Raw genomic sequence first — 14,815 nt, 5'->3', positions numbered from 1 at the left:
TCCCGTGTTCAAATCCCGTTCTGACCGCTAGCTGATATTGTTCTCGGTAGCCCCGAGTTCATCTTCTCGGCTGCGCTTGTAAATAGCCAACTAGTCTGCCTCGCGTCAGTTGGGATTCTTAACCTAGTTATGTTTATTTGAATATCTATTTATCATCGTTTGTTTACATTGGTTGAAAAGCCCCAATGGAGAGTGGCCAATTAAGTGTACACAAGTTTACATAATTAGGCAATTGCTTTGGTTTTAGTTTTACTACAGTTTACGATAGTCTTAGTAGTCTAATTGGTAATTGGTTTGATTTTGGTTTTACGACACACAATTGAAAACCGCTTTAATACTGAATGCGCAGTGATTCATGTGATTATAGGAATGATAAACATTCAAAATTACACTAAACAATTACGAACGTGACATACTTAACGCATGCAAAGTGAAGTGAATGCAAACAAATTAACACATACCCGTACAGCCTCCTTGAGAATCTGAATTGTAGCCTTTTGGACAAGTACATGTAAATGAACCAATGGTGTTAAGACACACAGCAATTTTGTCCTTACAGCCACCGGACGCCGCTTTACATTCGTCGATATCTCAAGGAAAAATAAGAGAAAAGCATCTCTATTTCGTGCACAGTATGTCATTTGTAACTTTATTTTTCTTAAAAGTAATTTCAATCAGTTAAATATGCCTTTTTATGGCGATTCGTTATTGAAAACGATACAGTACATTGGCAACGGAGAAAGTACAAAATAATACATACAGTAGCACACAGTGTCGGAGGGGAATTCTTTATGCCACAACCAAATTTATACTGTACCGCAGAAAATTCAGCCAATCAGATTACAGGAAAGCGGTTGTATATTCGATGTTATAATCCATCAAATATTTTCGCTCGCGCGCGATTGGTCTAAACACGCCACGTGACCGAATATTCCCCAGCTAAAACTGGGGCACATCCGAGAATATTCCCCAATTTTCAAAACTGCGCGCGTTGCGAAAAAGATTTGAAGAATAATAAACAGCCTCCATTTTGGTTGAAAATATGCTCGGATATTTGTCCTTGGACATTATCTGTTCCTCGAAGCTCACAGCTTTCCTTGAGCTACGCTCTCGGAAAACTGTTCACTTCTCGGAACAAATAATGTCCGCGGACAAATATCCGAGCGTATTTTCGCGCCAAATGAAGGCTATTGTTTATGTATTATGTATTTTATGTTTATGTACATCCAACTTTCCGATCGCGCGCCACGCGTATGTCTCGTAATTGATTTTGTTGGCCCTGGTATTTTCTACGAGTATGGTATAAAATAGCTATGACCGCTGAAATAAAGCTGCATTTTCAAATTTCTCCGGTATATGTGGACACTGCCTTAGCTGAAGTAATTTTGGAGCCAGCTAGCCTGCGTAGCCGTACGAAGAGTTGGAGCTTTCCGCATTCTGGCCGCGCGTAAATTGGATCGAGAGCAAAAAATCGACGAAGCAGGTGGTGGTTAGGCGAATTTACACGCGATCAGAATGCCGAAAAGCTCTTCGTACGGGAACGCTTGCTACGCAGGTTAGGAGCCAGCAGATTGCAGGCTATAAAGCCTGATGTCGTACACACGCAATAACGTCTTGCAGAAATGTTATTAGCACTGACTAACGGTGCATAAAAAACCCCATTGTTACTGTAGAAGGTGTGTCTGCGATATATTTTGATTGTGTTACGTATCTACATGCTACAATAAGGTAAAAGATACAATTGTTATACCCCTGGCAAGTGCCATATTATACCCCTACCTCTCCATAACGGCCACCCCTCTACAACGGCCAATTTCCTCCGCCCAATTTCCATGGTGGCCGTTGTGGAGAGGTCCGACTGTATATTGTTTGTAAATTCTCGGCCTCGGGTTTATTCTTAAAACGTTTCTTTAAATGTCGAAAATTTTCAGCCTAGCCTCGCTATTCTTATAACATGCGTTACTCAGAAGGGCTACTTACCCACACATCGTCCATCAGATGTTTTCTCGTAACCCTTTCTGCAGTTTGCTGAAAGGAAGATCAGCAGATGTGTTATACCAACCAAAACTGAGTTCGAGTATTGAAACTGATTTCATCCCTAGAACAGATTTGTATCGGAAAAACTCTCCGCCCTGACTCATTTGTTTGCAACGGTGAGCAAGAATCCTAGGCTTAGTCTCCTCCGCAACCGGTTTTTTTTTTTTGGGAGGGGGGGAAGTCACGCAACGCTCTCCCCCAAGATTGTTGCGTGACATCCCAAAAAACGGTTGCGGAGGAGACTAATCACCAAATGATCCTGATTAAGGAAGGTTTTGGAATTGGAGGTTGCAAATAATTTGCAAATGTGTACAGCATGCACATATTTGAATTTCACTCGATCATGACAGAGCCGAACATTTAAATTTTTCGTTCAACATTACCAGTATGTCCGATAAGTGACCGTGTCAAAACTTTGAAAGCGGTGGCTTCAATCCAAGAAATTGTAAGTCCAAAATAACTAAAACTTTAAAATTCATTTTCTGGGATTTACGGAAAAAATTAAAATCAGTCTTGCTATTGAGTTACTCACGCGAAATCATGTTCCACTTGTATTTCACTATATCGTTGAAACTGAAAAAGTAGCGCTGCCGCGGCTGTGTTGTCACAACAACAACCTGCAGGGTAAATTATAATAATAGAGATTAAAAGTCATTAAAAAAAAATCTCCTACCCGATGTCCTTTATTTTTAAGGTGGTTTTCTTCTTTAGTTAGGCTGTGAAGTTAACTTCACCGCGTTTTTTTTTTTTTTAGTCAGTCATATAATAAATGAATAATCTTATGAACGCTCGAGCAATATAGGATTTTTATTATATTGCTTGTTCGTGTAGCCGATATAACGCGCGCTCTGATTGGCTAATTGTAGGGCGTTATTCTCCCGTAATGCCAACGGACTGATTACGGGCTTGCAAAAACAAAACAAAAAGCCATATAATAAACAATTTATTAACCTCGAACATTCGGTCTTTACGGGGAATTCTCAAACCTCAACCTTGCCGTATTGACCTTGCTATCGGTCGGTAGGATCGTCCAATTATGAAGGCAGTTTCAAATATTACTCGTGGTGTAAATTCTTAATTGCACTGGCATTCATACGATTATCTCCAGGGCTGGATTTGGGGGAGGGGGGGATTGATTGAGTGGCTAGCCACCCTATTTTTGAGAAGTAAACAGAAAAAAATAGAAAAAGGGTGTGAATATTATGGCAGAAATAAAGGCAAACTTTCTTGACAGACCTTATTGTTATTTTTACTTTGTGGCATTGCTAGTATTTCTCAGTTTTAAATTAGCAGTTGCAATCCTCAAATTGCAACATTTTGGGATACTGCCCCATTGATTCAGCTACCCGAAAGTACCAGCCACCCCCACCCCCCTTGAAAAATCCTAGATCCGCCCCTGACCCTACGGATTTTACAACAGTCCCCTCAAAACTGCATGGATCAAACACATCTTAAAACATTTAGCTCGCATGTTAATCGTAATCATCGCCTGAAACATTTGGAGACTTTTTTTTCTGATACGTGAATAAAGATGCTCAGGTATATTAAGGAGTGGGTCTGTTGTTATTTAGTGTAAAACCTCCAGGGGTGGTCTATCTGGAGAACCATGCGTACAGAAGGCTTCTAACTTAGCTATGGTAAACGACGGCTCAAAACAACTTTAGTTAATAGTGTTGTTGCCATGGCAACCAATCACGTGACCAAATAACAGCTCACTTCCGGTTTAGATTTTAAGGCCTCTGCAGACAGGGAAGAACGGTTCTTGTTCAGTATTTTATTGTGTAGTCTGACTACTTACCCAAGTACCATACCCAATGTAATTGGAATGCTTGTCCAAGTCACGTGACCAAAGAACTGTCACTAATGTAACTTTATACACACTATTTAAAGAGACTTTCAGCAAGGTTTGACAACCGTACCAATTACAATGGGTGCGGTTCTTGGGCAGATAGTAAAACTACAGAACAATACGCTGATAAAGAAACGTTTTCCCCTGTCTGCAGAAGCTCTCAAAATTTAACCGGAAGTGGTCTGTTATTTGGTCACGTGACACATTTCAAGTAAAACAACAACGTTAATTTATCTATTAAGTGGAGATGTAACCTGCAGCCAAGATTTGTCCACATTGTATGAACCGTTTCCAAGATTGACCACCCCCTCACTTTTTGACTAAGGAAAAGATGACCCAGCCCTTAATATACCTGAGTGGTGATTTTTTTTCTTTTTTTCCGTCCTTCTCCTTTCGAATGCTAGGCTTTTTCATCTTAATGCTGTTTTTTCTGTAATAATCATTTTGAAAACTCCTAGATTCAATTATTTTGAAGATAATCTTGATGTATCGCAAAAATTAATTTTAAATATGACACAAATTCGTTTGTAAAGTTGCCAAAGCTTTCGGCTGATCATGTGAAGTATTACGATATCCCAGGCAACCTAGTGGGATGAGTGTGCTGATGATAGTCACGTGGATCATTTTTCATAGAGCAAACATTACTAATCAACTGAGATTGTTGACGTACCTGCCTCAAATGCCAAAAGTCCTCATACAGTCCTTTCTTTGCCAAACGTATTTTGACAGCGGAAAGTTTACCAACATTTTTATCATTAATCGTGAACATTCTGTCACTGCAAATGGAAAAACATTTAAATTGATCAATTTTTGTTTAATGGTCCTGAATTCAACTTCTCCACCATTTGTAAATCGCCAACTGGTCCGTTTTTCACCAATTGGTTTTTAACCCGTTCAATTTTGGTGTTCTATTCTCGATTTATAGCCGTCCCTAATTAGTATAGCAGTGCTAAATTACACTATTATAGTAAAATCCCCATAGCATATATTTGGAAGGGCGTATGACCACAGAGCATTTAATCTCAATTTCTAGAGTTAGCCCGTGTGGCAGCTTTCGTCTCGATCCGCGGCTAGTAAAGCTAGCATTGTTTTTTTTGACAAGACAACTAATTTGAGTTTCCTCATATAGACCTTATTCCTAAGGTAACCCCTCTCAAGTAGGTTTTAGACCACTCCCGGTTTTGGAAATCCAAGCAAAATCTAGAAATAACCAATCCCGTGTCGAGGACTTTGCTCACGTGATCATCCATAAAAATATCCACGAAACGCGCGTGGTTACGTTATCCGGGGAAGAACTGGATACCTATCTACAAATAACTTGGGAGGGATTACAATTGAGAATGAGTCATGTTTGGGGGGGGGGGGGGGGGGGACTCTCTTCGCTTTATCCTCTCTTGTTTTTAGGCAGTCCTACGTTTTAGCAATAGCGCTGGGGAGCTTAAGCAATGACGACGGCAACGTCAAGGACGACGCTTGGGAAAAAAATGGATTTATATTTTACCTTTGAATTTCGCAAATATCGAGATCTGTTTAGTATGCCGAGCGGTCTAAAACTTTACCCAAACTAAAGAGGCAACGCCAGCGTTTAATTCCTGAAGAAAATACGAAAAATTAGCCGTCGTGGCTCACGTTCTTCAAAATATGCAGAAGTTGGTCATTTCACATTGTTGTTTTGCATAGGACGATCAGGACGGTTACAAAATATGTAAAGATTTATGACGCATGTGCATAGCCATAAAGTTCTGCTCATTAAAACTTTTTTGGTGACGTTCTCGTTGCCGTTGCCGTCGTGGTTTGCCTAAGCTCTGTAATGATTCTACTGATACTTGCCTTTGGAAACCAAACTCTCCTGGTAAGTCGTGAATTCCAGTTTCAGCGCCACCTTGCCCCACAAGAATGATTGACACTTTGTCTGTTGTCGAGCCATAGCCCGTAGATATAAGAACTCTATAGACTGCAAAAAGTGTATATGCAAAACGTATGACAGCGTTTACCAACCAAACTATGACTTTAGAAACACAAAACATAAGAAACACGTGTCTTAGAAAAGACAACACCTTTAGCACGAAATTGATTAATCACAATTGCGATAGTACATTACGTTCTCTGTTTGAAAATAGTCACGGGACAGAATATTCTCTTTGCTTAGCTTTATAAGAAAGGAGCTTCTACCTTAAAACGTAAATGGCCTTAAGTGTTAATTATTTATAATCAGACGAAGATTTAAGGTGGCTCTGAACCCACTCGACAGATTTGTTTTAAAGTTGTGCAAAAAGTTGCATGCCATCAGGCTTTTCACAAAAATCGATTGTTTTTAGTGGAGGGTGCGGGATGTACAAAGGCTAAATTAATGGTGTTTCTAAAAGGTTGAACTGTTACTATGGTAACCTATCATACCATAAAGGTTACAATTTTCTGTTCACAAATGGCTGGGCATTTACGTGGTAGCAATACTGTAGCATCGTTTGTGATAGAGCGGTGATATTGATCAGTCAAAGTATAGCTGTTAGGACGTTACTGGGAACTGTCAATGCCAACCACCACCTTAACTTTGGACGCTTTCTCTTCGACCAAAATCTAGGACTTGGGGACTTTAGGATTTCATTAGAACCGTGGCGTTTCTCGAAAATCTAAGAACAGTGATGAATTTCCAAAACATAAACTATTCAACCGAAACTTAAGTAAATTCCAGGCCCAAATTCAAATGAAATGGAAATTCCCGGCGGCAAATTTTCGAAATGTTTGGGTTGTACTGAATTTCTGTTCCATTCGCCTGAATTTTTTTGCCAAATGCAAAGAGTACAGTTGCTGTGCATTTCCAAATGGTTCCATTGCCTGGGGGATCGTAGCGACCCAGCCAGCTATTTCGAAAACGCAATCAATTAGGGGGTGAACAAATAAAACTGTCTGTAACGCTAGCAATTACGATGCAAAGTTTACCGTTACCAAATTTTAAGGCGTTTGTTTGTTTAACCTGATAAAAATTCAATTTTTCGTTCATGTTGACAATTGCTGTAGGTGTTTTAAAGTTGATATCGAGAATTCTAATTGTTGACCTGTAAAGAATTTATAATATTTTTAGCATAAAAGAATTCAACTTACAAATTAGTTTGTCTTTATATATTTAACATTTGCCGATCATTGCCCATCATTAGTCGATTAGAACGTTTTTAGTAAAAGTTTACTGTATTTTCGTTTTGAAAACTGGCTTGCAAAGGCCAAAAGAGTATCAGTAGTTCTCAAATAAGAGTGAAATAAGTTCCAGCCAGGTAGCTGAGTGTCGAGGCAATGGTGTTTACTTAAATTAGCGAGCATCATTTGAAACCTTTTTTCGACCGCAGCGGTCCGCGGTTACAATACAGTAAAAAAATGTATCTTATCAAATTTCTCTAAGCATTGCTTGAGGGACTGACGCACGTTCACTTGAGTAATGCTATCTACTTACCATAAGCTGTAGCTAGTTGTATTTGCAACAAGCCAAGAAATATGAGTAGCAGAGGGACCCTCATGCTCAGCACTGTTGAGATCTATTCAGCAAAAACTATTGAGTTCCACAGACGTACACGTAACTAGCTGCCACGCAACTTGTGAAGATAAAGGAACGGTCACCTTTTATCTAGTGACCGAAACAATGCGAGAAATTTAGCAATCGATTACAATACGTGTTCGACTAGCCAATCAATGTGTTTAAACGACCGTCCCAAACAATGTGGGCGAGAAGAAACCAATAGGGTGGTTTTAAAACGAGAGTAAAACTACACGACGTGGCTTGCTTGAACGTGTTTCTAGAACAGACACATCTCCAAGACGCACGAAAACTAATCATCAACTTTCAGACCATCACAGTAATTAGGTTTTAAATTTAAACAGCTGCTTTCTGTATGTCATTACAGCATGAATTATGCACTGTTTCAGTTATTATTACAGAACTTTAAAATGTGGCTGGGTAAACCGCACAAATCGCCTTTTAGTAAAGGAGTCCAAAATGCCTGAGTAAGTTCTTATTCTAAATGAAATGTGGTCCAAAAGAAAAATAGAACAAATTAAAGTCACGAGAATTCAATTATCTTCCAAAAGCATATACCTTTTTCAAGGCAGTGCAAATCAAAAATTACAATTTATCTTTTGTGCACAACTGAACAAACAGAACTAGCAAGACAAATGGAAGATGGTTTACATGTCCTCTAATTTTCTCAAATTACATTTTAATAACTTTCAATGAGTTGCTCATTAAAAAAACAGTTTCCTGTTTCTAAAAGGTTAAGAGGTAAGTGAAACTGATGCAATTATTTTTTAGGGTTATTTATGTTGTTGTAGTCTTTTTTTCTGGTTATTAATGATTATTTTTGGCAAATTTTAATAAAAGCCTGAAACGGTTAATTGGTCTCATTTTATTAAGCTGGTCGTTTAGACGAATTATGGTGCAACAGTCGTCTGTCAGTTAACACGTGCTTACAAATCAATCAATAGGGGCTTGCATTAGATTCAGCCAAACCCCAGCTATATGAAAATTAAATCCATTTCAGTGAATTTACTTCCATTTGTTTTTTTTGCAGATATATACAACGAACCTTCTGGATAGTAAAAAATAAGAAAGGGAAACAGCAGAAAACCCGCGTGTAAGAACCTACATTTTTTGTCTGGCAAAATATGTTCCTGTATTTTGGGGTTACTTATATGTATTGGCAATTTAGGCCAAGTGGGTTCTTTTTAGGTTATTGATTTCTATGAACGAGATATAGCTGTTGATCACCAGAAAAAAAAAAAAAAAACTGGCGTTCGGCTCTTAAATATATAATGTAATTCTATGAACGAGATATAGCTGTTGATTACCAGAAAAAATAATAAAATTGAGTTTGGTCTTCAAATAATACAGTGTATTTAATGAATATTCACAACTGTATTATGCCGATAAGCCTCACACAAATGATTACAGAATGTATATGTAGGTTTCCCTCCATAACAAGAATTTATAATTTAACTGTAACCCACATATAAAAACCTGATCCTGCTTGGCTAAACAGATTCTTAGACCCCAGTTATATGGTCTCGGGTGCCCGAGACAACCATCCCCTCCCCCCTGAGGCAAATGTATTGAGCGTTTATATGTGATAACGTTGTCTCTGTAGTTCGAGTCAAAGTTGACCCTGCATGATTATTCACAACTCTTATTCAGTAATCAAATGTGCATATATCCCTCTTTCTTTGAGTTTTCCTCGGTCATTCGATCAAAGTGGGTTTTGCGGAGTTAATTTTCACTTCTTTGATACAAATTTCTGATTTAAATCATTTCGTGACACTCGCCACGCCAAGAATTGTCTCGGTTAAGCGAGCCAAAGTCTGATATGAAGAAAAGTTGTCCCGCCAGCCAGGGTTACCCTACCTGCCGAAGCGAGACAGCTCGCCCACCCGAGTTATCTCGCTCCCCCAGACGGGTTCGCGATCCTCTTGTAAACGGTTGATTGAATTTTGCAAAGAAAGAAGGGAAAAGTTACCTCGGCTAGGGTAACTTAAGGAAGGGTTGTCTCGGGTAGCCGAGACCATATATATAAATGAGGCCTATTTTTTGGTTCTTAAAAAACTAGGTTCTTAGACACTGGTTTTTACTGTAGTTAAGGGTCAAGATTTCAAGTTGACTCCGTTACCTGCAATCTGACTCTCAGCCTAGATTCCAGAAAATGTCACGTGGCTGTAAAATAAATGGAAACCGACACTGAAATAAAGAGAGCGCGTACGTGCAATAATTACGCCCAAAATTCGTGCTCATTATGAGCAGAAGATAGTCTCTTGTAACTCGTTTATGCTACTGTGTGCTCGAGACGGACGCTTGTCAGCCCCGCTTGCGTCCTCACACATCGGGTTCAAAGTTCGTCTTTTTCTATGGTCTGAGCAGTTTTCCCGACCGATTCCTCAGCTTCCGTCAGTTTCGGTATGAGGTCATTCCAGAATGCCACGCGATCCGGGAGTAAACGTTCTTCAATCTTCATGCGCAAGCCTAGCACCAGGTATTTCTCGCTGTCGGCTGTGAATGGCGGCCAGGGAATGGTGGCGTCTGCGGCATCCACTCGATTCTTATCGTATTCGTTGGGATCACTAAAAACAGGAGTTTAAATAAAAAAAGTCACAAAATCGCTTAAATATTTTGGCTTGAATGGTTCTTGGAAGGCCTAGAAGGCGCTCAGCTTGGGAAATTGAGCCTAATGATCTAGAACAAGAGGGGTATAGTAAAGAGAGTTAATCCCCTACAAAGAGTATTTTCACATGACGTCACGGCGTTACTCTCGGTGGGTCTTTACTTTTGGGGAGCAAAAAACGTTATATAAAGTTGGTGCGACTATGCTCTTTCAAAGAAACAAAAGACGAAAATTCGTAAAAACATGACATGAAATGTGGTGACACGAAGTGATCTATCACGGTTCGTGACACGAGCGATACCTTCCCTTGTTTTAGAGTGCCTTAGTTATAATTATCAACCAGTACCGTTCGTAACTTTCACATGACTATTGATTGGAAAAATTTAATATCCTTTGAACTTTGGTCTTCCTATAATTGGGTGTGACGGTGCGGATGGGCTTGTTTCTCTCGGGGGATTCGCTATTCTCGGGAGGTCACTACTTCCGGGATTTTCTAGCGGCCACAATTTCTTGACGTTGCATTCGGTAGGGGGAGGGGGTCGCTACTTTCGGGGGGTCGCCACTTTCGGAGGTTTACGGTATATTTAGATCAATCCCTACTTCACACTTCGCAAGCTACACACTTATTGTGCAACGCTTTCCAGTGGCATATATGGAATATCCCACGAGTCACTTTTATTGCTCGGTATACAAACGAGCCTTTAGACGAGTGTGTATATCGAACATACACGTGACAAGTGGGATATTCCATGGTATACCGCGAGAGAGCGTTGTATAACTATTTTATACCATGCCATAGAAAATACAGTGGCCAACATAATCATTGGGACGCGCGGCGCATGATGGGAGGTTGGATGTAATGCCATTAAGTATACAACGGCTTTCCCGTGTTCTGATTGGCTGAATTTTCTATGTGCTAAACGGCTTGTTAACACAAATTTCATAATTTCTTACCCAAACGTTACAAAGTTTCCCCACGCTTCACCAACACCCTGGCACAGTCCCTTCTCCAATTCAGTGTATTTAGAGGCCAGAGGGAGGGTAGCCATCGCTTGATAGGGTGCCCCGAATATATAAGGCACCTCGTCACCGTGAGTGACCCCATAGGACTCTGGGTACACAGAGTATCTTGCGCGATGCGTGAAATAGTAGAAAAACGGAGGTACCCCGGCTGCGGCAAGAGATCTGGCTAGTTTAATTGCAGGCGCAACAAACCACGAATCCCCAACGAGTCGCTGCCAGTTTTCCTCGATGCTCTCCTGGAAGTCTGGGTCGGTATGGTTTGTGTACTTATGGAGAATAGCTCTTCTGATCTTGTCGTTCTCTCCATTCTGGACCAGAAGAGATTCTTGTACAGCCTTCTGAAATACTGCATGGTCTATTGGGCGCCCGGCGGCTTTCGATTGCAACTTCCAGGAAGACATTGATCCACCGTTCTTGTTTACGCCAATGATCGTCTTGACTTTCTGGAACCTTCCTTGGTTTAGTAACAGTGATGGGTCGTCTGGGAGGAAGTGCCCGTCCACTGTTACTAAGGGCAGATCCTTTCCTAAGTTCGCATCTGAAAGGGAATCAGTTGCCTCAAGGAACTCCTCTGTGGTCTTACTTCTAAGGCAGGATAACATGTCCCCTGAGATGCAATTTAGTTTTTTCAGATATTGCTTCCCATAGTTGGGATCCTTGCTGGTGTAGGCGGCAAACGGAGAAGTTACCCCTCCCCCTTGAAGTATGGCTTGATGGAACAAGCCTTTAGACAGCGGTGAAATCAAGTGCAAAGCAACACTTGCCGCGCCAGAGCTCTGACCAGCTATTGTTACTTTGTTTGGATCTCCACCAAACGTTGCAATGTTCTCCTGGATCCACTTCAATGCTGCCACTTGGTCGAGCATCCCATAATTTCCCTTCAGTTCTGACCCAGGAACGTTGAGGAATCCGAGGAGGCCCAGGCGGAAGTTTATAGTAACGACAATCATCCCGGAACCAACAGTGGCCAGTGCTGAGCCATCGTAGTTGTTCCCAGTCTGTGTGTAATAACCTCCGCCGTGAATCCACACAAATACCGGAAGTGGATTGTCAGGCGTTATACCAGAGGGCCTCCAGATGTTTAGATATAAGCAGTCCTCGCTCATATCCCCTATTGACAAGAAAAAAAAACAAATTGTACGTTAAAACTGTATACCGGAAAAATATGGCAGATTGCTTGACTAAATGCAGACAATTACAGTCAATAGACTGTCTCTTGTTACAGTCCAATTTTCTCTCTAAGATAGATAGATAATATTTTTTTTATCCACGGTAAAAAATTATTAGTTTTAAAAATATACCTAAAAGCAAGTATGATGAAGAATATATAAATTAAATTTAAAAACTGCTTTCCACGAATGTCGGGCCTTACTATTTTTCTTTGAGTAGGCGTTTGAATTGCCAAAGAGACTGTTGCAAAGAATGGCGTCACTATAGCTAAAGCTATTTTTGTATTAGTTTGTGCGCAGTAATGAAACGTCGAGTTTATATTATTCTCAGAGTCGCTTAGGCTATACATGCGTTTTTCGTCTCTTGGTTGACAGGTACCTTCTACAACAGAACCAATCAAATGCAGAACAGCTATCGCATTAGCATTGAGCATTCGCTATCAGATTAGGTTTCCTTTGCCTGACCTTAAATTATTGTGTTGCAAGCTACAATAGCATTGTGCATGATTCCTTAACACACCGATTATTTATAGTCTCGTTTCAGTTGTCTCAGAGTCCCTCAGGTTATATGCAGTTTTCGCCTTTCAAATTTAGAACGCAGTGTAAAGATAGTCTGGAGCCAACCCATGCAGATAGTTGTAAACCATCGTAGCTCTTTGAATTTGCTGCTGGTAAGCTAGATTTTTCCACCCTTGAAGTTTTTGAACAGGTGTGTTTGTGTTCGGCTAGATCGTAAGAACACGTCAAACGGTTGCAATGATCAGTTCAACCTGTAAAAAAGCTTCTCGGCGAGGTGGTGGGTTTGAGATGGAAAGTAAATTTGTCACTTCGCAAATGAATCCGAGATGGTAGCCTTTTAAATTATGCGCGTCATCTCAAAGATCGCATGGAAAAATATGGGACTGTGAAACGTACAGAACACTAGAAGATCGATGTACACTATACATAATGTGGGTGGGGGGAGGGGGTGGCAGGTATGGGTCTGTACCTCCCGCTTTCCGTCAATTTTTTCTCCCAGTTCACTTCTCTTTCTCAGTGGCTCAGTGTCACATCTTGATGACTTCGAAGATGCCGCGCTTTTCCGATTTGTTTCTTTCTTTCAAGCAAAAAATAAACCTAAACGCTCGACTTATCATGCGGAATTTAGTGAACATGAGAAGTTGAGTAAGATTCCGTTGTAAACGCATGGAAATGTGCGACTCATAAACTTGCCAATTTTCACAAATAGAAATGTATGTCACAGGGCAAGCCCTTGGCCCTCTAATCTCGATTGCTGAGAGCATACTGCTTATGTCGCTAATTCACCCTCGCTTCTAACTGTAATACCTAGAGGGTCTGATAGCTTAGCTCAGAAATGTCACCTTTTCAACTAATAACTGAAACTCGGGATATGCAAAATGTACTGAAACCACCAAAAATTAATCCAACAATAACTAACATTACGGTAACCTCATTCATCTTCTACACAAGATGATATGAGGATCATGCATTTAACCAGCCGATGACATCTCTACACGGATTCCAAAGCTGAGCTCGTCATTTCTACAGAAACTCCAATACTGACATTTATGAGTGCTGCACTCGTGCTTTTCACTTCAAGAGCCAAGGGAAATGAAAAGATTCCAGTAGTACTAGTGTAAGCCAATATCAAGGTCTCGGTTTGTGTCATTTGCCTCAACCGTAATTTATACGGCAGTAATCGGCCCGAGTTTTACAAAAACCTCGACCTTGAGTTTTGAGTGAAAATGCTGCCAACGTCATCCAATAATTGCAAATTATTGGCCAAGAAGTGCAGTAAACCCGCTCTGACAATACTGATGATAAATTTGTGTCATGCATGAATTTATCGTAATATTATTACATGCATAATCCCACAGTCTCGCTTGACTTACCAACCGTCACGTTCCAAGGGAAAGGCACAGTGTTCTGGGGACATTTTGCGGCGAATTGTAAGCCTACGTCTTTCACTCCTTCCCAAGGAACTACCGGCTGCGGAGCAGCGAAACGAAGGTTCCCAACTGGAGGCGCTGCATACGGAATGCCAATGAACCTATCCGCAATGTATCCAAAGGGAATCGGATAGGTGACGCCAAGAACAGATCCTGATTTCAGAACGACTACAGGTCGAGTTGGCTTCTGAATTTGTGCATTACACATCATCAAGAAACAAATGAAAATGGCTGCAATGTTCGGCCTAATCATAAGCCCTGAGAACCTTACCATCTCTACGTACTTTGTCCGTGACTCGCTCTTACACCTTGTTGTTAGACCCGATACGTACAACATAATTTATACAGGCGAATAATTATGACTTTCCTATGACGTGTTTGAGTTGAGGGGCGGGGGGGGGGGGGGACGGGGTTGGGGTTCTGCTGTTTTTCAGGTTAAACGCTCTCCTCTTCGCATGAAATGAAAGCAATTTTATCACGTCTTCTCGCTTCTATGCTCAAAATTATAGTCTACGCTACTGTTTCGTCAAGTTCTATTTAGTTCAAAATTCATCATTAATTCAACTTATTTTTGAGCTGGATCAGACGTTTTGAAATTTGGCCCTTATTAAAGCTAATGCCTATTTGTCTTGCCAAACAAAGAATTTCCGATCA

General features: G+C 40.6%; 2 protein-coding genes across 3 annotated transcripts in view; both read right to left on the bottom strand.

Annotated features, from left to right (window-relative positions):
- LOC145496641 (uncharacterized) overlaps nt 1–7,411 on the bottom strand; it is a 29,063-nt gene extending 21,652 nt beyond the window's left edge. The window contains exons 1-6 of one of the 2 annotated variants that reach the window (XM_081476347.1): nt 7,332–7,411; nt 5,717–5,840; nt 4,557–4,662; nt 2,570–2,654; nt 1,981–2,028; nt 462–590 (exon numbers count right to left, since the gene is read on the bottom strand). In XM_081476347.1, coding sequence (XP_081332473.1) covers nt 462–590; nt 1,981–2,028; nt 2,570–2,654; nt 4,557–4,662; nt 5,717–5,840; nt 7,332–7,395 — 556 coding nt within the window. In that variant the 5' untranslated portion in view covers nt 7,396–7,411. Of the gene's footprint in view, nt 1–461; nt 591–1,980; nt 2,029–2,569; nt 2,655–4,556; nt 4,663–5,716; nt 7,055–7,331 lie in introns of those variants that run through there. The other variant, XM_081476346.1, reaches the window with a different exon arrangement.
- Nucleotides 7,412–9,738: 2,327 nt separating this feature from the next.
- LOC145496642 (acetylcholinesterase-like) lies at nt 9,739–14,476 on the bottom strand. The gene is made up of 3 exons (XM_081476348.1): nt 14,105–14,476; nt 10,975–12,154; nt 9,739–9,979 (listed from the first exon to the last, which is right to left on the bottom strand). Exons 1-3 carry the CDS (start codon nt 14,433–14,435, stop codon nt 9,748–9,750), a joined length of 1,743 nt encoding a protein of 580 aa, XP_081332474.1. The 5' UTR covers nt 14,436–14,476; the 3' UTR covers nt 9,739–9,747.
- Between the last annotated feature and the right edge of the window lie 339 nt (nt 14,477–14,815).

The sequence above is a fragment of the Orbicella franksi genome, chromosome 9, assembly GCF_964199315.1.
Source record: "Orbicella franksi chromosome 9, jaOrbFran1.1, whole genome shotgun sequence".
NCBI lineage: Eukaryota > Metazoa > Cnidaria > Anthozoa > Scleractinia > Merulinidae > Orbicella > Orbicella franksi.
This window is presented reverse-complemented; position numbering and strand designations above follow the sequence as displayed.

Coding starts and splice junctions, on each gene's coding strand:
- LOC145496642 (XM_081476348.1), bottom strand. CDS start 14,435: ATGGTAAGGTTCTCAGGGCTTATGATTAGGCCGAACATTGCAGCCATT. Junction 12,155..14,104: donor CCCTTGGAACGTGACGGTTG/GTAAGTCAAGCG, acceptor TCTTGTCAATAG/GGGATATGAGCGAGGACTGC. Junction 9,980..10,974: donor GGAAACTTTGTAACGTTTGG/GTAAGAAATTAT, acceptor TCCTGTTTTTAG/TGATCCCAACGAATACGATA.